This window comes from Rhincodon typus, chromosome 11 (assembly GCF_021869965.1).
Source record: "Rhincodon typus isolate 14 chromosome 11, sRhiTyp1.1, whole genome shotgun sequence".
NCBI classification, from domain to species: domain Eukaryota; kingdom Metazoa; phylum Chordata; class Chondrichthyes; order Orectolobiformes; family Rhincodontidae; genus Rhincodon; species Rhincodon typus.
This window is the reverse complement of record NC_063342.1, coordinates 69,932,324-69,959,955: the sequence shown is the minus strand read 5'-3', so window position 1 is coordinate 69,959,955 and position 27,632 is coordinate 69,932,324. Positions and strand designations below refer to the sequence as shown.

General features: G+C 41.7%; 1 protein-coding gene and 1 long non-coding RNA gene across 3 annotated transcripts in view; one reads left to right on the top strand and one right to left on the bottom strand.

The window, feature by feature from the left end:
* Positions 1-27,632, top strand: part of LOC125484383 — a 72,998-nt gene that overhangs the window by 15,617 nt on the left and 29,749 nt on the right. The window lies entirely within an intron of this gene.
* cpb2 (carboxypeptidase B2 (plasma)) lies at positions 200-26,931 on the bottom strand. Of its 2 annotated transcripts, XM_020517007.2 has the most exons (11): positions 26,818-26,931; positions 26,359-26,434; positions 22,749-22,873; positions 22,175-22,286; positions 13,355-13,456; positions 13,156-13,260; positions 9,873-9,977; positions 6,885-6,975; positions 3,723-3,925; positions 3,518-3,602; positions 200-867 (listed from the first exon to the last, which is right to left on the bottom strand). In XM_020517007.2, exons 1-11 carry the CDS (start codon positions 26,892-26,894, stop codon positions 683-685), a joined length of 1,266 nt encoding a protein of 421 aa, XP_020372596.2. In that variant the 5' UTR covers positions 26,895-26,931; the 3' UTR covers positions 200-682. The 2 variants fall into 2 exon arrangements, with proteins under 2 accessions (XP_020372596.2, XP_048458858.1); XM_048602901.1 differs by lacking the exon at positions 9,873-9,977.

Genomic DNA, 27,632 nt, shown 5'->3' with positions numbered 1-27,632 from the left:
AATCCCCCAACCTAGGGAAAAGACACCTGCCATTCATCTTATCTATACCCGTCATGATTTTATGAACCTCTGTAAGGTCACCCCTCAACGTCCAATGCTCCAGTAAAGAAAGTCCCAGCCTCTTCCTATAACTCAAATCCTCCATTCCTGGCAACATCCTGATAAATCTCTTCTAAAGCCTCTCCAGCTTAATAATATCCTTCCTATAACAGGGCGACCAGAACTGGACAGAGTGTTCCAAAAGAGGCCTCACCAACGTCTCTAATGAGAGAACAGCCCTATAATCTGAAAATACCAGGGCAACTTTACCATCTTTTAATATAATATACTCTAGATGTTAATTTTAGATTTGTCTTCTTTGATTTGGCATAATCTCTGTTGTTTTTCAAATGTATGCATATTTTCATATGTATAAGTCAATTCTAGATTTCAAAATTGTTCCAAATCAGATACAGTAAACTCTTAATTGAAACTTACTTAATTCAAATTGTAAGTATTAAATTCCACATTTCTATCTGTTCAAATAATTGGATAATTCAATTTATGAAGTCAATACCTTAGAATTATAGGGTGTAGCCTATAAGTTATCCCACGCAAATGGGCAGCTAGTAATATACATAGAACATCATTGTAGTTGTAACTAAACATTTCTATTGATACTGTTGAGTAGAGATGAATTTGTTCAAATCCTTTGGACAATATGGTGTAGAATTTCGCTCACAGCAGCCGTAGCTTCTTCACAAGTTGGTTTTATGAAGGAAGGTGGAAGTAAAAAGCCATATGTCCCAGTGTCGCGAAGTTCAAAGGTAAAGGAATATTTGATGCCCAAATCATAAGCCCAGTCATCTGAACATCCACTGGATAAATCTGCAACAATAATGAGAGGGAGATTTAGGAATCTATTTTGATTTGCTAGCCATCGTTATTTAAACACTATTCCAAAAGAGAGGATCATGTGACAAGTCAATACATTAATCCAGTGAGCTGTTTAGCTGTACAAATCGTAACTTCAACTCCAGGCCTGGGTCGAATCGACCAAGCTTAGCTACAGCACCAATGAAGGCTTTATGATTGACCTTTTCTGTTATTTGACAGATGGGAGGATTGGTTTATACTCTAGCTTCTCCTTGCCTGTCCAGTGTTTTCTAATAGCAGTGCAAGTGTATGAACATGAAGTCAATATTTGACTTTCTATGCCTCTCTCAGTCACTGAACCTCATGCAAGCCAGCAGGGGTTTGTGAAGAGTAGTCATGTCTAACAAACGGAATTGAATTTTTTGAGGAAGCAGCTAAATTAGCAGATGGGAATGCCAAAGGATGTAGTTTATATTGACATCTGGAGGCATTCAAAGCTACATGTAAACAACATTAACAAGAGGCAGAGATAACACGGTGTAGAGCTGGATGAACACAGCAGGTCAAGCAGAATCAGAGGAGCAGGAAAGCTGACGTTTCGTGTCGAGACCCTTCTTCAGAAAATGTTAACAAGGGGCACATGGAATCGACGGCAAAATATTGATTTAGGAGATTGGTTAGTCAGTAGAAAACATGGACTAGCAATAATGAATATGTATTCAAATTGGACGAAAGTGACTAGTGGTATCCCACAATGATCCTTACTGTACTTATAGATAATAAAATAAAGAACCATATATCCAAGTTTGTCGATGACAAGATGATTGGTAGTATAGAAATTAGTGTAGATGGAAGCATAAAATCAAAGAAATATTGATAGGTCAAGTCAAAGGGCAAAACACAAATAGCTATGTCAATCACTGATGATTGTGATTATATCATGCACTGGACAGCTAACTACAGAGATCACCAAGTAACTAACTAAAAACGTTAATGCTGACTCTGCATCTAACTACGTAGATCACCCTGATTCTGTAACTAATTACATATGTCAAGACTTGACTCTGTAACTAACCACACATATCAACACCAACTCTGTAACTAGTTACAGATCACCGCTGACTCTAACTAACTACAAACATATCAATACTGACTCTGGAGTTGGAGTTGGGATACAGTCAACAGTTTATGTAGCCAAGAACATGTTGGAGTAGTCAAACAAAGAAGGAGTGAAGGCATGGATGCCTCAGGAAATTGCTGAGGTGGGGGTTTGGAGGGAAGATTCGATGGGTTAGGGAAGAGAGTTTGTGGCACTGATCGAAGACAATGTCTTCAGCCTCAGTCCTATGTAGCTGGAGGAAATTCCTGCTCAACCGGAAAGGGAATATTGCAACTGGCAATTTGAGAAATCAGACAATGAAGAGGTTGGGGTGAGGTCAACGTGGAGGTTCTCGGTGTATATGTGTAACATGATGTAATGTTTTCCAGGGGCAGCATGTAAATGAGAAATAAGAGGAGGGGCCAAGGATAGATCCTTAGGGTGGGGGGGGGGTGGTGTCTGGATCTAACACTGAGAGCAGGAAGAGCAAAGATTCTCCAACAAGACTGGATAGACATCAGCACTGCCTGTGTCTCTAGCTACTTAGCACGACTTATGATGGAAAAGTTGCAATCTGGTAGATTTATTCTTCCATTAGAAAACTTGCCAGTTTCTGTTGGACTTGCACTTGAATTTAATGTTTTTCTCTTGAAAGCAAAAATACAGTACATCCACTTCAAGTAATAAATAGTCACAATTTATTTTTTCAATGGATAGCAATCGATGAAATCCTTGCAAACTTCAGTTTTCTAAGGTTATTAACAGATATAATCATTGTAAATCTGAAGTTTTTCTGTCTTTTGTCATTTAAATGATCGATAATTACGATCTGATTTTCTGTTCCCTCTGCGATAAAACAATGATAGAGTTCAGACATTAATGAAATGTTCAGGTTCAAGTAAGAGATTTACTCTGGAAGGGTTCATTCTGTTGGAGATTTTAAACAGTTTCCTCGCTATGTTTTCTTGCACACAATTACTGTTGCTTCGAAAAGCAATGCCAAAACTCTAAACTGGGTAAAGGTGAATACCAGATCTCCAGTATCCACAGTTCTTTGTTTTAGGCAAAAGGTGCATATTTTCTTCCTCGGTCAGCGTTTTCTGCACAGCACCTGATTTTCACCGAACAGCAGGAGCTACATATAACAGATGGCTGTTCTAATAGTGCCTGTTTTGTGGCACCCATTTGAGATGAATTTCTACCCCAATGTGTTTAAGGCAACTGGCAAAAGATCCCAGAGGTGACATGAGGAAAAGTTTTTACAGTAAATTGTCACTCGAGGATACTTGAAAGAGTGGTGCGAGCATCCAGAAGAGATATTGGAACCTGAAGTGGCTATAACGTTTGTGGGTAAAGGGCAAGAGGAGTGAGACTAATTGGGTAACTGCCCCAAAGAGCCATCACAGGCCCGATGGGCCAAACAGCTTCTCTCTGTGCTGTATCATTTTGTGTGGGAATCCAATTGTTGTCTCAAAGGACTTTTAATGACCTGACTGCCATAATATCCGCTCTGCAAACTGATTTCCTCAACACACAATCTCACAATCTCTCAGCCATACTCACAGATCGCTTTTGCTGAGTTTCCGTAACTGTAGCTGGTGCCATGCACTGACCGGACAGCAGTGACTGCCTTCCATGCGACATAATTCTATAGAACAGAGAGATTCTGGATATTAGTTCACCCACGCAGTTTTACACAATTAGACTGCAGTTTCATGTGTGCCCACATGTATCCAATATCGTGTGGATATTTGAGTAAATCTCTTACCAGTTCATCATGATCCTTAGATCTAGACAATTTGTAGGAGTATGGAAACATAACCATTTGAGAGTATGAATGTATTGAAATGTAGCTTATGATGTGATTTGATCTCTTCCTGATGAAGGCAGCTACAGCTTTCACCTCTGGTTCAGACTCTGGGTAACGTCCACAGTATGTTTCACTGCATGGGTCACTTGATGCCCCAGGACCTGTACATGGGAATAGACAAAATGAGCACAGGATACAGTTTAGTCACAGAATTCTTTTTAACATTAAAAATGCTCATTAATGTAGGACAGTGTATAGAGATTTCTGCACCAGTTGCAGACGTTTGCTGTTTAATATATAGTGTGATAAGAAAATTCTTGTGTGAGATGTTTATTGTTTTATGAAAATATTGGATCGATTTTCATGTGTTAATTCGGTTGGTATTGCAGATTGCTGGGCATTTTATGATATTGTGCATTCTTGAACATCAGGGGAATGAGCTCTACTGAGTATCGCTGAATGTTTTGAGGGTGTGAATTTCATACACAAAAACAAATGGCTATATGCCAGAGTTTCTCTAGTGGATTTGCTGGCCAGTGACCCTTCTTCATAGCCAACATATTTTGGATTTTTCAGTTCTGAAGAAGGGTCATTGGACTTGAAACATTAACTCTGTTTCCCTCTCCCACAGACCTGCTGAGTTTCTCCAGCAATGACAGCAAGTTGGAGGGGAGAATATGGCCGTGGCAGGTTGGGTGGTTCAGGGGTCTGGATGTGTTGAGGTGTGGGGTGGACTGGGGGAGTGTAGGTCCTGGGCACAAGGGCTGTCAGGTCCTGGGGCAAGGGATGGATGGCAAATCCCCAGGGACGAATATAGTCCCGAAGGTATCAGGTCGGGGTCTGGGACATGTAAGTGGTCTGGAGGAGGTGTTTTTAGCAGTGTGTGATGTAAATATTGAGTCAGTTTAATAGTTACCTAGGAGGTAGACTGCACATCTAATACTTTACTGTTTCCCATGTAATTATTTTACTTAATTTCATCAGAATCATCCAAAGTCTCCAATTTTTCTTGATAGGTTCCATGCAAAGAGAACCAATCCGCAGAAACATTCAATTTCCCATGCAATTCTCCCGGAGGGTGCTACATAAGCTGCAAGTTCCCCTCCAAGCTACTCACCATCCTGAAATGGAAATATATCATCGTTCGTTCAGTGTCTCTGGATCAAAATCCTGGAATACCCTCCCTAATGGCATTGTGGGTAAACCTACAGCAGGTGGACTGCAGCGGCTTAAGAAGGCAGCTCACCCCCACCTTCTCAAGGGCAACTAGGGACAGATAATAAATGCTGGGCCCAGCCAATGGCTCCCACATTCCATGAATGAATAAAAAATTACTGTGATCTACGCTGGAATAGTAACTGTTCAGCCAAAGGAACAGTTTGATTATATTCTCTCCATACTTATTTCTGTTCCTTTTTATTTTCTGATTTTTTTCTGAGCATCTATTTGGTTTCTCCTTCTGGTAATTAATTCTGTTATAACTTCCTGTATTATACTTTGTGTCATTATTTCTCTCAGCACTACACACTCTCTCTCTTGCTTACCTCCTTCTCTCCCAATATTCTCTTCACTATTTATTTCTGCCATTTCTTGTCTTTGTGGCTCAGGGTTTCATTCAGTCCTCTCTTTGGCGGTCCCTCACAGATGAGGATGACTCTCTTTCACTCTCAGGGTGAGTCTATAGGGGGCTGTACTGATTGACGTGGCTACTGCAGGCTCTGTTACACTTGGAGCAGAAGGTGGTCAATGGAAGGGGTGGGTTGGACGTCGGTGTGGCAACGCGCTCCTTTCACTGTTTTTGCCTGGCTTCCGCTTTTCCCCAATGGTAAGTCTCGAGACACTATCCCGGATGCTCCTCCGCCAGCTCAGATGGTCTTGGGCCAGTGATTCCCAGGTGTCTGTGGGAATGCTGCACTTTGCCAGTGAGGCCTTAAGGGTATCACTGAAGCGCTTCCTCTGTCCACCTGGGGCTCCCCTGTTTGTTTCAGAGCTGGGAGTCTCGTGTTGGTCGTGCGGTCGACGTGCTCAGCCCATCACAGCCCATCAAGGGTGGGCAGTGCCTCAATGCTGGGGATGTCGGCCTTGTCGAGGTGTTGGTGCAACTTTCTTCCCAGTGGATTCGCATCGTCTTGCATAGGCAGCGTTGGTGGTACTGCTGTAGTGCCTAGAGTTGTGTCCTTTACAACTATGGGCACACCAAACTAGGCTGGCACAAACTAACCACTTATTAACACCTCGGTTCACAAATGAATCCTGATCAAGTAAACTGTTGGACCAGATCATCGGATATATCAGTAGATTTGAACACAAGCTTTTGGATCACTGATTCATTCGCCCTAAGTCAGTGGCGATGTCTGTTTGAAACCAAGCAAAGCCACTTGAGGGATTGCAAAGACAAGAAATGGAGATTTCTTGCTCAGTGCTGAGAGTTTCGGACAAAATATGGCTTTATTTTCACTCTTCCCCGACCCCAAGTTTTTTTCCCCCCATGTTCGGTATTCTGCAAAGTGCAATCATCAATTATCAATAACATCAAAGCTGCCAATTAAGCATCATCTTCAGTATCCAGTGCAAGACTGGTGCTTCCCCTCCTTTATATGAAGAAGTCATTTTTGTGTCTCCAGCAAGTGTTTTCTTAGAAAAAAAGATTTGCTGCTTGCACTCTGCGACCACTATTCATGATTCTATATCCTGTTGCTCTACGTCAGAAGTGACAATTGTCCCAGAGATTGGGAGCTGCTCATTCCAATTCTCATCGATAGTAAAGTCAATCTCCTGTACAGTGAATTTAAAACTTCCTGAGTATTTTGATTGATTGCTGGTTATTTCTCTACCACATTTCAATAATAAAATCTGTTGTTTTGGCATGTTGAGGCTGGTTTTAATCATACCTGACTGGGTGGAAAATTGTCTCCTTACGACTTTGTTGTAGGAACACTGATAGTGGTCCCACTTACCACTTCAAGCAGCAGAATACACAGACACCTGAAACAGACTACAAGGACTTCATAGCATTGTTACTTTAATTCTTGTGAAAGTGGAAACAAATTACTCAAAGTAAAAGTGAGAAGAAGTGCTGTTGGATTCAGCTTTGTGCTTTGAAATATTTAAATATCTCACCACACCAGTTTGCATCCCAGTTCCGGTTTAGATCTGTCCCTACACAATGACCTCCCTTATGTTTGGACAGGTTCTTCCTCCAGAAGCGGTCCTGAAATATTCAATTCACAACATTTAGTTTCATTATAGAGTCACACAGCATGGAAACGGACCCTTTGGTCCAACTTGTCCATGCCGACCAAGTTTCCCAAACTAAAGTAGTCCCATTTGCCAGCATTTGGCCCATATCCCTCTAAACATTTCCTATCCATGTACCCATCCAAATGTCATTTAAATGTTGTAACTGTACCTGTATTTACCACTTCCTCTGACAGTTCATTCCACATATGCACCACCTTCTGTGTGAAAAAGTTGCCCCTCAAGTCCCTTATAAATCTTTCTCCTTTCACCTTGAGACTATACCCTCTGGTTTTGAGCTTCCCCATCCTAGGGAAAAGATGTTTGCTATTCACCTTAACTATACCTCTCATGATTTTATAAACCTCTATAAGGTCACCCCTCAACCTCCTACGGTCCAGTGAAAAAGTCCCAGCCTATCCAGTCTCTGCTTATAGCTCAAATCGTCCAATCCTGGCAATATCCTGGTAAATCTTTTCTGCACCTTCTCCAATGTAATAATATTCTTTCCATAGCAGGGCAACCAGAACTCTGCATCCAAAAGTGGCGTCACCAATGTACAAGTCCAAGATAGGGGATTTTGTTTTAACTTAACCTCAGTGGAGGCAATGGTGTAGTGGTAATGTCATTGGACTGGTAATCCAGAACCCAGGTGAATGTTCTGGGGACGTGGGTTCAAATGGTTCCTATCTTGGCTAATGGTGAAATTTGAATAAAAATCTGGAGTTAAAAACTAGCCGAATGGCAACCATTGTTGTAAAAAACTATCTGGTTCACGATTGTCCCTTTAGGGAAGGAATTGTTTTTTGTTTAATTCATTCACAGGGATGAGGGTGTCACTGCCCAGGCAGCATTTATTGCCCATCCCTTATTGCCCAGAGGGCATTTAAGAGTCAACCACATTGCTGTGGGTCTGCAGTCACATTCAGGCCAGACCAGGTAAGGATGGCAGTTTCCCTCCCTAAAGGGCATTAATGAACCAGATGGGTTTTTTTGACAATCACTTCATGGTCATCGTTAGATTCCTAATTCCAGATATTTATTGAAATCAAATTCCATCATCTGATGTGGCAGGATTCAAACCTGGGTTCCCGAAACATTACCAGGGTCTCTAGATTAATAGTCTAGTCATAATGCCACTAGACCATCACATTCCCATCTGCTGTCTTTTTCTGGTCTGGCATGCATGTGACTCCAGATGCACAGCAACGTGCTGCTTCTGAGCTGTCCCGTGAACAATAAGCGCTGAGCCAATGATGTCCACATCCCATGATGGCATCAAAAAGAAATGGAGCACACCTATGTTGATCTGGTAAACATCTATCTGGCAAAGGAATCTTTGTCTTTGACATTGGATTTTATAAAATGCCTGATACTACAGAGAAGCAGATTCCCACTGTCATGACTCACTGGAGAGGTGCCCTGGAAATCAAGCCACCATTTTCAAAATGACTGCAGTCATGACAACAAGGAAGAGTTTTTAAAACAAGTATGAAATTCCCCAATTTACCTGACTTTCATTCCCAGGTTGGCAGAAAGCACAGACCAGGAATCTGTACTTAGCAACAGAATTACAGTTTGTTACAAGCAGCTTTAGGTAAACTGTCAGCGTGTAATATTACTAATTAAAACTCTAATCCAATTATAAATTCCCTCTTACACACATACAGACAGGGAAAAAAGGATATGCCATAGTTAGTAAGTTTGCAGATGACACCAAAATTGATGGTGTAGCGGACAATGAAGAAGGTTATCTTAGGGTACAACAGGATCTTGATCAGATGGGCCAATGGGCTGAAGAGTGGCAGATGGAGTTTAATTTAGATAAATGTAAGGTGCTGCACTGTGGTAAAGCAAACCAGGGCAGGACTTATACAGTTAATAGTAGGGCCCTGGGGAGAGTTACCAAACAAGGAGACCTAGGGATGCAGGTGCATATTTCCTTGAAAGTGGAGTCTCAGGTAGACAGAGTGGTGAAGAAGGCATTTGGCACACTTGCCTTCGTTGGTCAGCGCATTGAATATAGGAGTTGGGAGATCATGTTGCGGCCATACAGGACATTAGTGAGGCCACTATTAGAATACTGCGTACAATTCTGTTACTCTTCTATAGGAAGGATGTCGTTAAACTTAAGAGGGTATTCTTCTCTAATAATGAATCCATAGGAATTCAATCACAACATCAAAGGCCTCGCAAACATATTGCCAGTTATGTTCCTTCAATATTTATTTTCCAGAGGAAAACCAATCCTGGGCAGTTTTCGATAGCAAAGGTAAAATGCTGGGGATGCTGAAATAAAATCATAAAATGCTGTAAATGATGCAGATCAGGTTTCCTCTGTAGAGAGAGAAACAGAACTAATGTCACAGATTGATGATCTTTTGTTAGGTGGCTCGCTGAGCAGATTTTTATTTGTTTCAATTTATTTTTGACTTAAAAGACCCAGTAAAAGAGATTGAACCCTATAATCATTACAATTACTACAGTTACCTTTGTGCTGCATGTTTCTTGTTAGTCAAGTAATAAAGCTCCATTTTTTCATTCAAGAAAGCCTTGGAATTGGCTTTCCTTCATTTTTGATCTGGATAACTAAGTTTAATTAAAGTCTGAAGGATACATGTTAAAAAAAATGTTGCAACTGACTGAGAAGGGGTTCAAAAAGAGGGGAGCTGTGAATTCCTCCTCACCTGGTCAAAACACCATTCACTGGTAGGTTTTTTTAAACACTCCCCTCATCCTTATCAGAACTGTATGTAGATTTAAGATGACACAATTATGAGAAAAATGTTCATGTGTTTTTCTCTCCACAGAGTTACTCCAAATGCAGTTATCACATTAAATCTAAAGGTAACAATGAACTCAAAAACTTACAGTTGTCCATGTGTACTTATAGCCATCAACGTTCCAGACAGGGAGAACATATATTTCGAATGATTTCAGAATGTTAGTGATTACCGTGTTCTTTGTATCGACAAGCTAAAACATGACAGATCCAATGCTTTAACTTTTGTTACGTACCCAAATGACCATTAACTGAAACTAGAGACACTATATATGTATGGCTAGAATTTCCATATATTTACAATCTGCGAGGAATATAGGCTGTGATAGAATTGTATGCAATTTTCCATACGCCATTCAATTAATTTAACTGATTCGCTAACCATATAAGCTTGTTTTAATTCCACATCAATATCCCATATTTCCAGGTAAATGTTTACATTTTGAAAATCCCTGTCGATTCACATCTATTTTCTTCCGAGATAGTGTATTCCACATTCTCAGAACCTTTTGTGTGGTAAAATAGCTTTGAATTTATCTTTTTTTTATCAAGTCTGAGGAGCTTTGCAAGGCAGGATTAGAGGAGCATCAATACTGTGTTCTATTCACACGTTTGACCCTGATGACCATTGACTCCCTTGTTATTCATGAATCTATCTGTCTCTGCCCTCACAAATACTTAATGTTTCCCATGGAATGTCGACTGGGGTGACCGTATATAGGTTTACAAAATCATGAGAGGCGTAGATAGGGTGAATAGCCTTTCCCTCAGGGTAGAGGAGTCCAGAACTATAGGGCATAGGTTCAAGGTGAGAGGGGAAGGATTTAAAAGGGACTTGAGGGGCAACTTTTTTCATACAGAGGGTGGTGTGTATATAGAACTAGCTGAAAGAAGAAGTGGTAGAGTGGGTACAATTACAACATTTAAATGCTATTTGGACAGGCATGTGTGTAGGAAAGATTTAGAGGGATTGGGGCTAAACACAGGCAAATGGGACTAATTCAGTTTAGAAAACCTGGTCAGCATGGATTAGTTGGGGCAAAGTCCCTGTTTCTGTGCTGTATGACTCTATTTGCTTGCCACAGCACATTAAAAGAAGAAATGAGTCTTTCAAAGAGCTATCACAGGGATGAGAGAATGAATGGCCTCTTCCTGTGCTGTTTGTTTCGATGGATCACTGACTCAGCCTGTTAGTCGGAGTCTGCGAAGACTGTACCTTACAAACAGGGAGAATGCTAAAGGTCTAAATTTACAAGCAAAATTAAAAATTGATCAGACAAAACCAATAAATGTCTGTATTGATGGTCTAGTAAAGAGCTGCTGGCTCCCAAATGTGTTCCCAACAACATGTTCCTCACCTTACAGCTGCTGAGCATTCTTAGAAGAAGTGGCCCCAATATCTTAGCAAATGCCACCCAAGATTCTCTCCCCACGTACGCTACCTCTTTAACTGCACAATTTCAACAAGTTGTGGGATCTTAAGGAGCCATGAAGCATTTATACCTACATCGGAGGGTTCATTGGCTGCTCAAGAACACGCAGGAATGTGACCAAGAATACCAGCAGCTCAACCAGTGACTGTCTTTGTGTTATTGGCTTTACTCTGCACTCAGTAAATTGTAGGGGTTCCTACTGCAGTGGGGTATATTCCTGGAGGTGGTATCTCCTGACTTCCTGCCTCTAATTGCCCTGTCTCCACGTCTTTGCCATTGGCCACCATAACTGTCACACACCACCTTTCCATGCCGTTTGAAAAGGGAGCGAACTCTTCATTCTCTGCTGGATTTTTTGTTTGCTGTCAGTCAAACAGGGCATCAGCAGTAAACAAAAGTAGTACAACTTTTTTTTAAAATCTGAATTTTTAATGGGTTTTCCCCAGAGTTTCTCGCAGCAGTTGTCTGGAGATTAATTTGTAATTCATAGAGACTCTGTTTTTACTGAGTTGTGGTGGGGGAATAACAGGCCTGTGTTTGTATATAAATCTAAAAATTGTTTTATTTTTGTATATAGTCTGTTTATTACAGTTCAGGGTAGTCCCCATACCTCTGGGCCAGAAGGAGAAACCTTGTGAATAATGCATACTGGTCTCACTTTTCACATGGTAGACAAATTAGTAAAGTTAGATCACATGGAATTCAGGGAGAGCTTCCCAAATTGAGTACAAAATTGGCTTGATGGTAGGAGACAGAGGGTGGTGGAGGGTTGTTGTACAGACTGGAGGCCTGTGTTCCCAGTGCTGGGTCCACTGTTGTTTGTCATTTACATAAAACGATTTGGATATGAATGTAGGAGGTATGGTTAGTAAGTTCGCAGATGATACCAAAATTGGTGGGTCTAGTGGACAGTGAAGAAGAGTACAACAGGATTTTGATCTGATGGGCCAATGGGCTGAGGAGTGGCAGGTGGAGTTTAACTTAGATTATTGTGAGGTATCGCGTTTTGGTAATACAAACCAGGACAGGACTTATACAATTAATGATAAGACCCTGAGGATTGTTGCTGAACAGAGAGACCTAGAGGTTCAGGTACATAGTTCCTCGAAAGTGGTGTCACAGGTAGACAGGGTGGTAAAAAAGGCATTTGGTACATTTGCCTTCATTGGTCAGAGCACTGAGTGTAGAAATTGGGATGTCACGTTGTGATACTGGACATTGGTGAGGCTACTTTTGGAGTACTGTGTACAGTTCTGGTCGCCTTGCTTTAGAAAGGATATTATTAAATTGGAGAGGGTTCAGAAAAGATTTACAGAGGCTGTAAGTTTGCAGATTAATGGGATTGGTGGATTTGAGTTATAAGGAGAGGCTGGATAGGCTGGGAATTTTTTCCCTGGAGTGTAGGAGGCTGAGAGGTGACCTTATAGGGATTTATAAAATCATGAGGTCTTTTCCCTAGGGTAGGGAAGTTCAAAACTAGAGGGCATATTTTTAAGGTGAGTGGAGAAAGATTTAAAAGAGACCTGAGGGGCAACTTTTTCACACACTGGGTGGTTTTGTATGTGGAATGAACTGCCAGAGGAAGTGGTAGATGTAGATATAATTACAACATTTAAAAGACATTTGGGCAAGTACATGAAATAGGAAGGGTTTAGAGGGATATGGGCCGAACACAGGCAAATTGGACTAGTTCGGTTTAGGAAACCTGGTCAGCATGGACAGGTTGGGCTGAAGGGTCTGTTTCTGTGCTGTATGACTTGTATGATTTGTTCTGTACACCTCAGAACAGTGGTCCAGCACAACAAGTGCATTCAATTCCAAGTATTACTGGAGATTTCCCTCTGTGTGGGTACAAGTCCCACCCGCTCCAGACAATGTGTTATAGTACGTTTGAACGCGTTCATTAACAATATATAATCTGTTGACTGATAAAACTCACATATTGTAAGAACCACTGGCAGAAGGCAGGTGCTATCCATTCACGGGCATGGATGCCACAGTCAATCCACAATGCACCCTTTGGTGACGCAGTGCCATTGAAAACCTTGGCAAAGAAGAGCGATAACAGGGTAAGTGTCTGGCCATTCTTTAACGTGGGAGCGAGAAAAGGCACAAATAAAATCAAGGTAAACCTTTACCTTTAGGACATAAATTAGCCGCTTCTCAGATGATGACCCAATAAGTATTTTTTGAATGATAGATGGATATGCTTTCGTAATTTGTGACATCCATAAATAAATCTGGAAATAATATCGAGTCAGAAAGACAAGGAATTAATTTAATTCGGATGATCACATGGGGCACAGGTAAATGAGATGTTGTACGTTGAATGGAGTGAGTGGGATTCACTTTCAGTAACGTTAATCTTTTTTCCAATGGTATGTTACCAATTATTATGTTTGAGATACAGATAGATTCCATTCAACTAACTTGTCACAAATTCTAAGAACAGAATGCACGAGATATTGGAAACCTGGCAAGAATAATTTCAGCTTGATCCAATTGGTAGTGTTCTTTATTGTCTGATTTAAGAAGGTGTGTATTTAGAAGCCACCCCATAATATTTGTGCATAATATTAGCCCTCAAATGTTTTTTATTCGCTCAAGGGATGTGGGAGTCACTGGCTGGGCCCAGCATTTATTGCCTGTCCCTAGTTGCCCCCTTGAGAAGGTGGTGGTGAGCTGCCTTCTTGAACCGCTGCAGTCCATGTGCTATGGGTTGACCCACAATGCCATTAGGGAGGGAATTCCAGATTTTGACCCAGCGACACTGAAGGAATGGCGATATATTTCCAACTCTGTATGGTGAGTGACTTGCAGGGCCACTTGCAGGGGGTGGTGTTCCCATATATCTGCTCCCCTTGTCCTTCTAGATGGAAGTGGTCGTGGGTTTGGAAGGTGCTGTCTGAGGATCTTTGGTGAATGTCTGCAGTGCACCTTGTAGATAGTACACACTGCTGCTACTGAGCATCGGTGGTGGGGGGAGTGGATGCTTGTGGATGTAGTGCCAATCAAGCGGGCTGCTTTGTCCTGGATGGTGTCAAGCTTCTTGAGTGTTGTTGGGGCTGCACCCATCCAGACAAGTGAGGAGTATTCCATCACACTCCTGACCTGTGCCTTGTAGATGGTGGACAGGCTTTGGGGAGTCAGGAGGTGAGTTACTCCCTGCAGTATTCCTAGCCTCTGACCTGCTGTTGTAGCTATTGTGTTTATGTGGCAAGTCCAGTGAGTTTCTGGTCAATGGTAACCCCTAGGATGTTAATACTGGGGGATTCAGCAACGGAAACACCATTGAATAACAAGGAGTGACAGCTAGACTGTCTTATTTTGGAGATGGTCATAGCCTGGCATTTATGTGCTGTGAATGTTACTTGTCAGCCCAAGCCTGGATATTGTTCAGATCTTGTTGCATTTGAACACTGGCTGCTTCAGTATCTGAGGAGTCACGAATGGTACTGAACATTGTGCAATCATTGGCGAACATCTTCACTTCTGATCTTAAGAAGGAGGCAAGGTCAGAAGTGGGGAGATTTGAATATAGCTTAAAGAAACTGAAGGACAAACTGTACAGAACTGTAGGCACCAAAGCAAAAGGGAGCCATTGAGCACTGGAGGGGGAATAGCAACTAATATTAAACTGATTGGGTTATGAGGTAAAGCAAGGTCCTTGCAACCTGAAGAAGAAGCTTTCTTGGAAGCACATGGGATATCAGGATTGTGACAAAGTAAATATCAATGAATAAGAGGGTACAGTCCCAAACTGTTAAAAGGTAAATGTAAGATCGCAGGATATCTTTCTTCATACAATGCGGTCAACACGTGAAAAGGACTCTCAGATAAATTGATGGAGGTGAAAACTTTCAAATCATTTATGAAACAATTGGGCATCTCAAAACAGAGGACCAGAGAATTGTTTTAGGGGGCTGAATTAAGATGGTTTTTGTAGAAAGAGAGCTTAGTGATATTGCTGAATAGGATTTTTGAGGAAATGCCTTGTAAGCTGCCTGATATATGCTCATAACTAACTTCTGGCTTAAGTTATATGCTGTTCGGATGTTGAATTGTCTAGAGGGAAAATGCTGTTTTTTCCAGCTCCTGAACACATGAGCAGTGGTGAGTTTGTTTGGGGAAAATACGGAGACATCAGAAAAATGAGGTTCTTGTCGTTGAGAAGTAGAGGTCTGATTTTCCATCCAGGGTTCTCACAGCCAGATGAGAGATAAGGGACCTGTTTGTAGTTGTGACAAAACTATGGCTTTAAAAAGTGTATTTTGTCCTTTTTTTTTAAATGAAGAAAAGTTGAGATCAGAGGTGACAAGCAAACTACTTCAAGACCCATAAAGAAAACAGCTTCTGTGGCCTTACGATTTTTTCCCTAAAGTTGGAACAATAGAAGCAGCCTGAATGGATGGGGTTAAGCTCCCACAGAACCAGGATTTATAGTTTTATTTTATCAGTAGCAGTTGTGGAGGTCTTGAATCTGGGTTTGGAAGCTGCAGTACATCTCTCCCTGCTACTCTCTCTCTCAGGGTTTTCTGATATTTTTCTCCTGGTCTAGAGAATTGCATGTGAGACAATCTATTTTACTGAATTTGCCTTTTGCCAAGGGCATGTTTATGGGATGTTACTATATTGGAACAGTTAATTAGTTGTTAATATATCTACTGCTTTGTTTTGCATTTCGATACAGTCAGAGTTAAGCCAATTCTTTTATTTTATTTTTATTTTATTTGTATTTTAATGGAAGTGTAAAAATAAAGTGTGTTTTGCTTAACGTTGAGTAGTTTGACCATTTGAATTGCATCTGGAATGCAACACCTTACACTTATGTTTAAAATAAAAATAAAGTTAGGGTCAGACAATCTTCTGAATATATTTTGAGGGAGTTTGGTTTGGTCCATAACACAATCAGTAACATCTCAGTATTACCTAATCTCACGTCATTCAAAATAAAAACTGAAAGAACTGAGGATGCTGTAAATCAGGAACAAAAACAGAAGTTGCTGGAAAAGCTCAGCAGGTCTGGCAGCATCTGTGGAGAGAAAGCAGAGTTAATGTTTTGTGTTTGGGACGACTATTCTCAAACTTCATGTTCCACATCATCATGTCTCAACTTGGGCTCAGTTATAATCCAGTTCAGCATTTCAATATCACACTTTGGAGATCTCCAAGACCTGACATTGCAGCAGTACTGCCAGGCTACTTTGTGTGCAGAGACTAACACCCGACTAAGTGCATTAGAATAACAAGCATCTTCTTCTGGGCTTTAAGCTTGCCTTATTAGCATTCACTCTGAGGTTAACTTGGATGCTCCCAGTAACCTGGCCTTGCATTTTAGCACAGGCAGATAGACAGGCAGCAATGAACAGTTGAGTGGGGCTACGGTCAGTCAGGGGCCTATTCCATCAGCAGCCAGGAAGGCTGGTGGGTAGCAAGCACACAGGGCAGCAAGGCTCAGTAGGTTGGGAGGACTGGCTGGGTGACAGGCATTGTTGGAAGATGCTACATGCAACAGTGAGAGTGGTAGACCATGGGACTGGGTGGGAGGTGGGTGCAACGGCAGAACTGGACTCAGTGTGAGGTAGAAGAGAGAAGGTTGCGGAACGCACCATGACAGAAGGCCATTCACCTTCCTGCGGCATTGATGTGCATTCCTCCAGACCGTGGTCAGGGCACTGACCCTGGAGGCTACTTCAGACCAGACTGATGGTGTGGTACATAGCGTGCGGCTGGTGTTTAAACATGGTGCCTGCGTTGTGAAAGTCCCAGGATCCAGGCACCGGTCTGTATCAGTTTCATTGCTCCTGAACACAAAGTGGTGATAAATTGTCCGTAGTGTCCAGGGATGTGCAGGTTAGGTGGATTAGCCATGGGAAATGCAGGGTTACAGAGACAGGGTAGGGGCATGGGTCTGGGTGGGATGCTCTTCGGAGGGTCAGTGCAGACTAGATGGGCTGAATGGCCTGCTTTCACACTGTAGGGATTCTATGATTAAGAGTGGCACCATGCAGGCCTGGGTTTGGATACTGAATGAAGTGAGCAGTGCAATACTGCGTGAGGAAAATTGCTAGGACTCACAGAGGGAAACCCTCCTCTGAAATCAACACTGGCCCAATTTGCACTAAGATTCAGCCAGATGTGCTCTGCCCATTAAGGAATGACATTTTTCTGTCAAAGATACCATTAAGGTTTGTGTATGGAAGCCAAAACCATCTAGTGTCCCTGTTTAGTTTGGACGGATACGTCTAACAGATAAATGGTCAAGACCACTATCTAATCCAAAGGTGATCATTTAAACTCTAAACTGTGCCTGGTTATTTTAGAGTAACCACCCATCTCCCAATGTCCTGAAGCACTATTTTAACATGCACTGGGAAGTAACGACTTTAACCGAGTATTTTCCGCAGAGAACTCAAGACTCTGAGTAACTGTACTGAAATCTGTTTCCTTCTTTTGCATCATCCCCATATGGTTAAATGTTTTCAAGTTAAAACTAATTTGCAGCATCAGGTGGGGGTCCGTGTCTGATATTCATCAGCTCCTGACCTTTGATGACCGATTCTGCTGTTCAGAAATGAACCCAGCAGAAGCTTCACCAGCCTCTGAGCTATGTTGTATCCCAAGACTGGCTGATACCAGGGTCAGTGTTAGCATCCACTAGCACCTAGCACTGCCACAGGTAACTGTCCATTCCGACTACCTGATCCTTTGACCTGGTCCAGCATTCCATACTTACTGATCGCAGCTTTACCTGACTCTGTCAAACGCTTTCCTGAGTACTGACGAGATTCCATTTTCAAATCGGTGATACCACTTTCAGAATTATAGCATGCTAGTGATTGGCTCGAGTTTATATCGAGTTGGCACTGAAAGGGCACCAACCTCTCACTTGCAAGGCCTTCACTGATTAAAGAAGCGTAAACATTTTAGAATAAGGCTCTGGGTTAAGGAGGTATTAAAATCGTTACTTTTCATGAATAGTTGTGTTTCTTTACATTCTGACGATTTACATTTTGAATATTTTAATGTTAATTTACTGATGATGCATTCAACATTTATAATCTTCTCTTGGTAGAATGTCTTTTGATTGTGTTTTGTTTAAGTTCAGCTCAGTGTTATAGTCAGACAACTGTACAGCACGGAAATAGACCCTTCGGTCCAACTTGTCCATGCCAACAAGATGTGCTAAATTAATCTAGTCCCACTTGCCAGCATTCGGCCCATATCCCTCTATTCATGTACCCATCCAGATGCCTTTTAAATGTTGTAATTGTACCAGCCTCCACCACTTCCTCTGGCAGCTCATTCCATACACGCATCACCCTCTGGATGGCCCCTTAGGTCCCTTTTAAATCTTTCCCCGCTCATCTTAAACCTATGCCCTCTGGCTTTGGAATCACGTTCCCTGGGAAAAGATCTTGGCTATTCATCCTATCCATGCCCCCAGTGATTTTATAAATGTCTATAAGGTGATCCCTCAGCATCCAACACTCCAGGGAAAATAGCCCTAGACATTTCAGCCTCTCCTTATCGCTCAAACACTCCAACCCTGGCAACATCCTTGTAAATCTTTTCTAAACCCTTTCAAGTTTAACAGGGTCTTTCCTATCACAGGGAGACCAGAAAGTATAAGATTGATAAATTTATCTTGTTAAACTAGATTCATGTTATCCTTGGCAATATCTGATGTAACAAGTTACTATAAGTTAAACAGTACACTGATATTACTAATGTCTGAATGAAATTTCTCAAAACCACAATCTGTAACCACAAGGCCTGGCATATCCCTCATTCTACCATAATCCATGGGGATTGAACCTGGTTCAATGAAAATTGTAAAACAGCATGCCAGGGGCAGCATCTATCATACCAACAAAATGGAGTGACCACCTGATGAAGCTACAACACAGGACTGACTACTTGAATGCCAAACAGTGGAAGGAGCAAGTGATAGCCAGAGCTAAGCGATTCCAAAACCAATGGATCAGATCAACAGTCCTGCCACATCCAGTCGTGAATGGTGGTGGACAATCAAAAAACTCACTGGAGGAGGAGGCTCCACAAATATCCCCATCCACCATGATGGGTAAGCCCAACACATCTCAGCAAAAGATAAGGCTGAAGCATTTGCAGCAATCTTCCACCACTGAGTAGATGATCCATCCTGAGATCCCCAGCATCACAGGTGCTGGTCTTTAACCATTTTGATTCATTTCAGTTGCTATCCAGGCACTGGATACTGCCTCCTAAAAGCTCTATGGATGTATTTACCAAGCAGGTAATCCACTGCCACCTTCTCTAGGGCAGTTAAGGATGTGCTACAAATGTTGGCCCAGCCAATGATGCCAACCTCCTGTTAAGAAAACAAAATTTGCCTCCGTACTGGTTGAAAGTGTGAGAAGAGATGTCTCTCTGGGTGGAACTGAGCTGACTGCTTGAAACTGTATGAACGGTTGAAAGGTCTACAGAGGGAAAGGACAGACTTGCTGAGACAAAAATTAGGAATACAGTGTGATGTACTATTGGTGGAATTGTGTGTGAATTTTACACACTACACAAATTCCAATGTCAATTCCCTCACAGCTCCCCCAGTGGGATTTTACCTCAAAAAAAACTTTACAGACTACACCATTGGTGCTACTTGCTGTCATCAGGATCAACATTAAATCAATTGATGGAGAACAAATTAATTCCAAATTTCTTCAGTTATTTTTCCTGTTGCAGTTGAAAAGCTGCTGGAATAAGTTCATAAACCAAAGTTTACAATGCACCTACCTTCTGTGGTAGTAATGAGGCTTAATTTTTCGTTCAGGGCCGATTTTGAAGGAACAAGTCGTTGCTGGGACATTTCTGTGTTAAAATCTGTGACTGTGAACAAAAGAGAATACCTCTAAAGGTGAAGGTCCCCCTGCCTGGAGGGGCTTGGGTTGTGAGGGGGCTGCTCCAAATGCCCCCAATTGGAGGCAAAGATAGGAGGAAAGGACTGAAGGAGAAAGAGGATGTAAGAAAATGGAGGACAAAGGCCTAGAGGTCAGGCTCTGAAGTTGCAGGATTCAGCATTGAATCCAAGCAGCCACAAAGTGCCCAAAGGGAAAATCTCGAGCTGTATTTTGTTGGAACACTGCAGCAAGCACCAATCAGAAATGTTAGCAGGAGAGCACGGTGGTTTATTGAAATGGCAAGCAACAGGGAAGGCAGGGCCCTTCCTACGGATGGAGCAGAGGTATTCTGCAAAAGGATCACTCGTTCCCCGTTTGGTCTCACCAACGTAGAGTAGACAATGTTGTGGGCAGCGAATACAGCTGACTAGATTGAATGAGATACAAATGAAGTGCTGCTTCACCTGGAAGGTGTGTTTTGGACCTTGGACAGGGAAGAGGTGAATGGGCAAGTGTTACACCTTCTGTGTTTGCATGGGACAGTACCACAGGTGGAGTGAGATAGTGCTGGAGTGATGGAGGAGTGGATGGTCCCTGCAGAATGCTGACAGTGGAGATGGGGCAGGTAAGATATTAGCTCAGTGTCATCTTAAAATATAATTTCTTTGATACATTATCCAAAGTTAATATATTTTGTAATTGTTAAAATTTGAGACCCCAATAAACACCACTTATAATATCTGGCCTATCAGAAAATATTACCTGTATCCCAATTCTCCACTCTCTACCTTGCAAGCAATCTCATAAAAATTCCCTCAATTCTCTGCATTTTCAATAATCTCTCACATGGAACCTTATCAAATGCATCCTGAAAGTGCGAAAAAACTCAACCAAAGTGGACAGACCTGACCTACTATCACAAACTCATGTAGTAACTTCCCCCAAAAGTATCTTAAACTGGCAAATTTGTAGTTTACCATATAACCACTCTCCTCCCCAACCACCCCCTACACCAACATAAATAAGAAAATGATGTTTGCAGTCTTCAAATTCAAAAAGGCAACTCCATATCTGCAGTTTCCTCATCCATTTCTATTAACGCTCAGAGAAATAAATTCAGTTCTGGTCTCCCTGCTGTAGGAAGGATGTTGGTAAACTTGAAAGGGTTCAGGAAATATTTACAAGGATGTTGCCAAGGTTGGAGGGTTTGAGCTATAGGGAGAGGCTGAATAGGCTGGGGCTATTTTCACTGGAGAGTCGGAGGCTGAGGGGTGACCTTATAGAGGTTTATAAAATCATGAGAGGCATGGATAGGGTGAATAGCCAAGGTCTTTTCCCCAGGCCAGGGGAATCCAAAACTAGACAGCGTAGGTTTAAGGTGAGAAGGACCTAAGGTAAAAGGGATCTGAAGGGTAATATTTTCATGCAGAGGATGGTGCATGTATGGAATGAGCTTTCAGAGGAGGTGGTGGAGGCTGGTACAATTACAATGTTTAAAGGGCATCTGATGAGTATCTGAATAGGAAGGATTTAGAAGGATATGGGCCAAATGCTGGCAAATGGGACTAGATTAATTTAGGATATTTGGCCGCATGGACGAGTTGAAACAAATGGTCCATTTCTGTGCTGTGCAATTTGACGACTAAGACTCTATAATATCATCAGGTCTTAGAGATTTGTCTATCTGAAATCCCTTTTTTCCTATGGAAATAGATATATTTAACAATTCTTATTGTCAATCATAGCACATGAATGTTGGTGCATTCCCTGTAAAGAGCTAGGAACTAATTAGTCAGGAACCAAGTCTATGTGAAAGTGTTCCAGTGGGTAATATTCATGACTGCACTGGAAAGTCAGACATTGTGTTGTGTTCTAACAAAGCAGCTGGCAGTTACATTAAAAACAAACAGTTCTCAAATAATGTCATTATTTCTAACATCTGGGGACCAAAAGATAACCAGGGCACTTAGCAACAGTATCATCTACATCTGTCTTCAATGAACATTCCCCATTCCAGCACTCTGTTTCCCTTAATACATTTATATAAACACGAAATGAAAACATTTAACAAATGCCTACCTCTTCCAGTGGATGATACATCTCATAATACGAAGAAAAGCCATGGGGTGTAAAAGGAACATTTGTGTGTTTTTGTTTCGTTATGAGTTGTAGAACATCCTCAATCAACACCCTGAAAATGATACACATTCTGAGCTTGCTGGAAAGCAAGTGATCAACCAAACAAAACTAGCAAAAGACACAGAAGCAGTAAGCATCAAATTTCAGGGGCTGGCCGTGTAGAATGTGCAGTTTGAGCCCCCTCAGTGAGTCACTTCATAAGGGCAGTGAGAATGTGTGAATGAAATAGACCATCTGGGGTAGCAGGGGGAATGCTACAATTGGCACTTAGCACCAATAGTTCAGGGAGAGGAGGAACACAAAGAACTTCAATAAGGGCTAGTTGCTATCCACTGCCCCCTTCTGGAAGGTGTGTGAGTATTAGGTGGGTATAAAAATCAGGTTTGCCTGCCAGTACTCACTGTCTATCCACACATATCCGGTTTGGCTGCAGGACCAGAAGGGTTTGCAGCATTTTCAATTCTGCATTCCATCGATCTGTATCATTATATATTAAAACATGCGTTTGGCATACCTAAACGCGATGGTCGATGTAGCCAGCTGAGTTTTCACCTCTTCAACGTTGGATGCATTGAAGTAAAGGTGGACTTCTTTGTTGATTTTGATGTTATCAACTGAGCTTGGTTGCCACAGAGCAGCCTGCAGGTAATGAAATTGTGTATTAGCATTTTGTATCACATTAACAAATTTATTCTCCACACAATTACACTCAAATTAACCGTCATTTGTCTCTCAGGCAAGATCTTGGGCACTGCTAAGAGTAGAATAAAATTTAACCAATCTTCCTGGTGAACAAGACTCCTTTCAGTGGGTCTGCCTGGGATTTAGTTTTAATGGGATTGTCCACAATTTGTGCACCATACTAAGTTAAAGATATCCCATGACACCTCGCTAAAACAGTAACACAATGTCAATGAATAAAACATACCTAACATTGAACAAAAACAAAGTTGCTGGCAAAGCTCAGCAGGTCTGGCAGCATCTGTGGAGGAGAAAACAGTTAACGTTTCAGGTCCGATGACCCTTCCTCAGATCTCAGTTCTGAGGAAGGGTCACCGGACCCGAAACGTTAACTCTATTTTCTCCTCCACAGATGCTGCCAGACCTGCTGAGCTTTTCCAGCAACTTTGTTTTTGTTCCTGATTTACAGCATCCGCAGTCCTTTTGGTTTTTATACCTAATATTGAGTCATCCAGTATTCCACTGGGTGTTTTATGGAAAATATAATCAGGACAAGATGTTTGCAGGGCTGTGAGGAAAGAACAGCTATGTGGGAGGATAGCATAGCACTTTCAAAGTGCCACCCTAATACAATGCACCAAATGCTGTCTTCAAATCTTCACTGTGTGATTTCACCTGAAATTCTCAGCATAAGGGTTTGCACGTTTAAGGCAGAGATGAAGAGGAATTTCTTCTCTTAGAGGGTAATAAATTTGTGAAATTCTTCACTGCAAAGGGCTGTAGAGATTGGGTTAAGTATAATAAAGACTGAGAGAGACAGATATTTAATCAGTAAGGTTATGGGAAAAGCCAGAAAGGTGGAGTTGGGGATTATCAGTTGGGATCTCAATGAACAATGGGGCAGATTCTACAGGCTGAATGGCTACATTGTACAGTCTTATAGCTTGCTGACAGAGACCAGAAAGATCCCAGAAGTGACGTTATTTCAGTGCGTGTGGTTGATGGTGTAACTATATCACATGTGACATTAGGACCCATTGCCATCACACAATTACAATGTCCCTACTTTGTCTAGTGGTTGCAGAATCTCAAAACTGAACAATACCTTCCTCATTTTCTGATTTTAAAGTGGATTAGTCTGCCATCTACTCTGGAAGGAGGACACTCGTCAGCAACTTGCGATATTCTTTATGCCTCACCACAAGTGGCTAAGGGCTTTATACTGAAGTCCCAGCAATGGATTTGGATTGCACGGTGATTACTGGTGATGTTGAAGCTGGTTAACAAGGTCCACTCTTCCTCTGGTAGTTCAAAGCCTGCCATTTAACGGGATGAGGTTTTTTACAAGCAATGTATTTAATAAATTCAAATGTTTCCAATTCCTTGATCCATATCTTCTGCTGCTTAGGCCAGTCTTTGGATCGAGAGATTTGACTGAAGTCGACTACTGCCAACTTTCAGGGAAAGTTCAAAATGTTCGAAAAATAATATGACATTGCCCACCCGAGAAAAGCAAAGAAGTCTTGAACTGGAATCAGAATGAACCCATACACAAGGCAAATTTCCACCCAACACACTTGACATCCTTCACTTAAGTAAGGAATAATATTTGCAGTTCTGTGCAAAAGTACGAGATGATAATGGAGGGGGTGTCTAGAAAAGGTTGACCAGGAAGGTACCAGAGGTCAGAGCCTTTAACTTGTGGAGAAACTAGAGATTTTGGGATTGTTGTTCTCAGAGCAGAGAAGATTAAGAGGAAGGGATTCAATAGATTAAATAAAGAGAAATGGTTTCCACAGCCAGGAGGCTTGGTAACCAGAGGAGATGGATTTAGTACAAACATATGATTTGACAGAAGCAGGCCACTTGTCCCTTCAAGCCTGCTCCACCATTTGTAGCATTACTCTATATTCCCGCCTACACCTAATAACCTCTCAGCTCCTTCATTATCAGGAATCTATCTATCTCTGCCTTCTAAGACTCTCGGTTCTCTGTGAGAAAAGAAACTCTTATCTCTATCTTAAACGGCCAGCCTGTCACTTTGAAACAGTGACCCTCCAGTTCCTTTCCACACCCTGTCAATGTCCCCCAGGATCTTTAATGTTTCAATTAAATCATCTCTTCATCTTCTAAACTCCAGCGAATACAAACCTAACCTTTTCTCATAAGGCAACCCGTTCAATCCAGGTATTAGTCTGGTCAACCTTCTCTGAATTGCTTTGGTTTAATTCCTTCCTTAAATAAGGTGACTAACACTTTTCACGGTCCTCCAGGTGTATTCTCACCAATGTCCTGTATAACTGAAGGATAACCTCCTTACTTTCATACTCAATTCCCCTCACAACAAACAACAACATTTTGTAAGCATTCATAATTAAAAGTGAAGTTGAACAGAATCTCAGGCAACAGTATGTCCTTACCCGACGCCCCCAGTGCATTCTACGCTCGCTTTGAACAGAAGGTCAACGAAACAATGTCATCTATCCCATCAGCCTCGGGTGTACCTGTACCCATAGTCACCACCACAGACATTAGATCGGCCATCTTGAGAGTGAACCCACAGAAAGCGACTGGCCCAGATGGAGTCCCCAGCCGTGCATTCAGATCCTGTGCAGACCAGCTGGCAGAAGTATTCACAGCCATCTTTAACCTCTCCTTGCTATGATCTGAGGTCCCCACCTGCTTCAAGAATGCCACTTGTACACAAACTGCACTTGTATAGTACAATCTGCCTGTAAAGCACGTCAGACAACACTTCTCACTGTACCTTGGTACACGTGACAGTAATAAATCAAACCAAATCTGCTATTCTGATAGCTTGGGGTGTGAAAATGAACATTGCTACCAGATTAACTGGTTTAACTGATTAACTGGTGAGGGATAATGTAAAGGTAGAAACAGCAATGATTTTGGTCGAGGGATAAATAATGGCCAGTTGGCTTGTTTTTTTTTACTTATTCATGGGATGAGGGCATCGCTGGCTAGGCAGCATTTATTGCCCATCCCTAATTGCCCAGAGGGCAGTTAAGAGTCAACCATATTGCTGTGGGTCTGGAGTCACATGTAGGCCAGACCAGGTAAGGATGGCAGTTTCCCTCCCTGAAGGGCATTAGTGAACCAGATGGGTTAAAAGCAGAATGTTTATTGCTGGTCAGGAAGACATAAATCCAGGACAAAAAGCAGAATACAACTTGGCTCTGTCTTCAATCAGATAGCATGAAACTAAGCAAGGGTAATTCCATTAGCTGGATAATGGAAGAAAGGCTTGGTTAAGAGGAACTGGGATGATATCTGGTCTAAATTGTTACGTTTGAACACTGCTCAAACACATGGAATTCTAAAGAACATTGTATAAGGATTCTGTACTTACAAAGCAAGAGGTAAAATTAATGAACTGTAAGAAAACATTGACAAATGCCCAGATAAGAAAAGCTAACTGTTACCTCATATTGGTTGAATATTTGTTTGATAAATTGAATCTCCTCGTCCGACTGGGGCTTAACAGATAAAACCTGGTCTCTAAAAAGCAAACGATGTGAAAATGCATTAGCAATGGCTTCTGAAGAGAATTTCGACTCATTTCTAAATAGGTGATTTCACACACACTCTTACTGCATGTCTGAAGGTGAATATTGATCAAAATCTTTAAATATTGGTTTGAGCCACATAAACATTTGTCGGTTGAAAGCCCAAGATCATGGCTAAAATCAGAGTAGATTGGTGTAAGCTGTTTTGATTTCCGCTGTGAAAGATCCATGAGCAGGAATCAAAACAAAAAGCAAGCCTTGCTTTGTGACCGTCATTCCAGCTTAATCGAAAAAAACACTTGAGTAATGTCACAATTGATAACATGCAAATTACCCTGGTACAGTTTGGAATTTGAAGAAGATTCCCATAGTTACCTTACATGTCTTGGTGAAGAGGCAACTATTATTTCGGTGAAGGTACATAACAAACATGCTAAGATACAAAATGCCATCTTGGATGACACTGGGAAATAGAAAACATGTCAAGATTTTGTGTGTCCTAACACTCGACCTGGACTATTGATTCACAGGACACGTAGTATTTGTACTCTAGTTAAAATTTGTACTGACTGGTATCCAGCTTACAAACAAGACTGTTGGCAACGTTGATGGAAAAGGGCAAGGGGTCCTGATTTTAACATCACTAAAAGTAAACCTGTGCAGTGGCAGAGCATGAGTGGTTTTACACATACAAGATAAATTGCCAAATGAGAGGCACAACTGTTACCAGGATGGGCAGAAACAAAGAGTTTCTGGGTCACACCTCACTGGAATATTGCGTTGGAAATCAAAACCCCTCCCATTATTCCTGGAGTTGTCACCAAACTGAAAGATTCCATGAAAGTACGCAAAATTCCTCAATTTATCTGTCCTTTAGACCCAGGTTGACAGAAAGCAAGACCAAAAGACCACAAGATATAGCAGCAGAATTAGGCCATTCGGCCCCATCGAGTCTGCTACGCCATTGGATCACGACTAATATGTTTCTCAACCCCATTCTCCTGCCTCCTCCCCATAACCCTTGATCCCATTACTAATCTAGAGCCTATCTATCCCTGTCTTAAATACACTCAATGACTTGGCCTCCACAGCCCTCTGTGGCAATGAGTTCCACAGATTCACCACCCTCTGGCTGAAGAAATTCCTCCTCATCTCAGTTCTAAAGGGATGTCCCTTCACTCTGAGGCTGT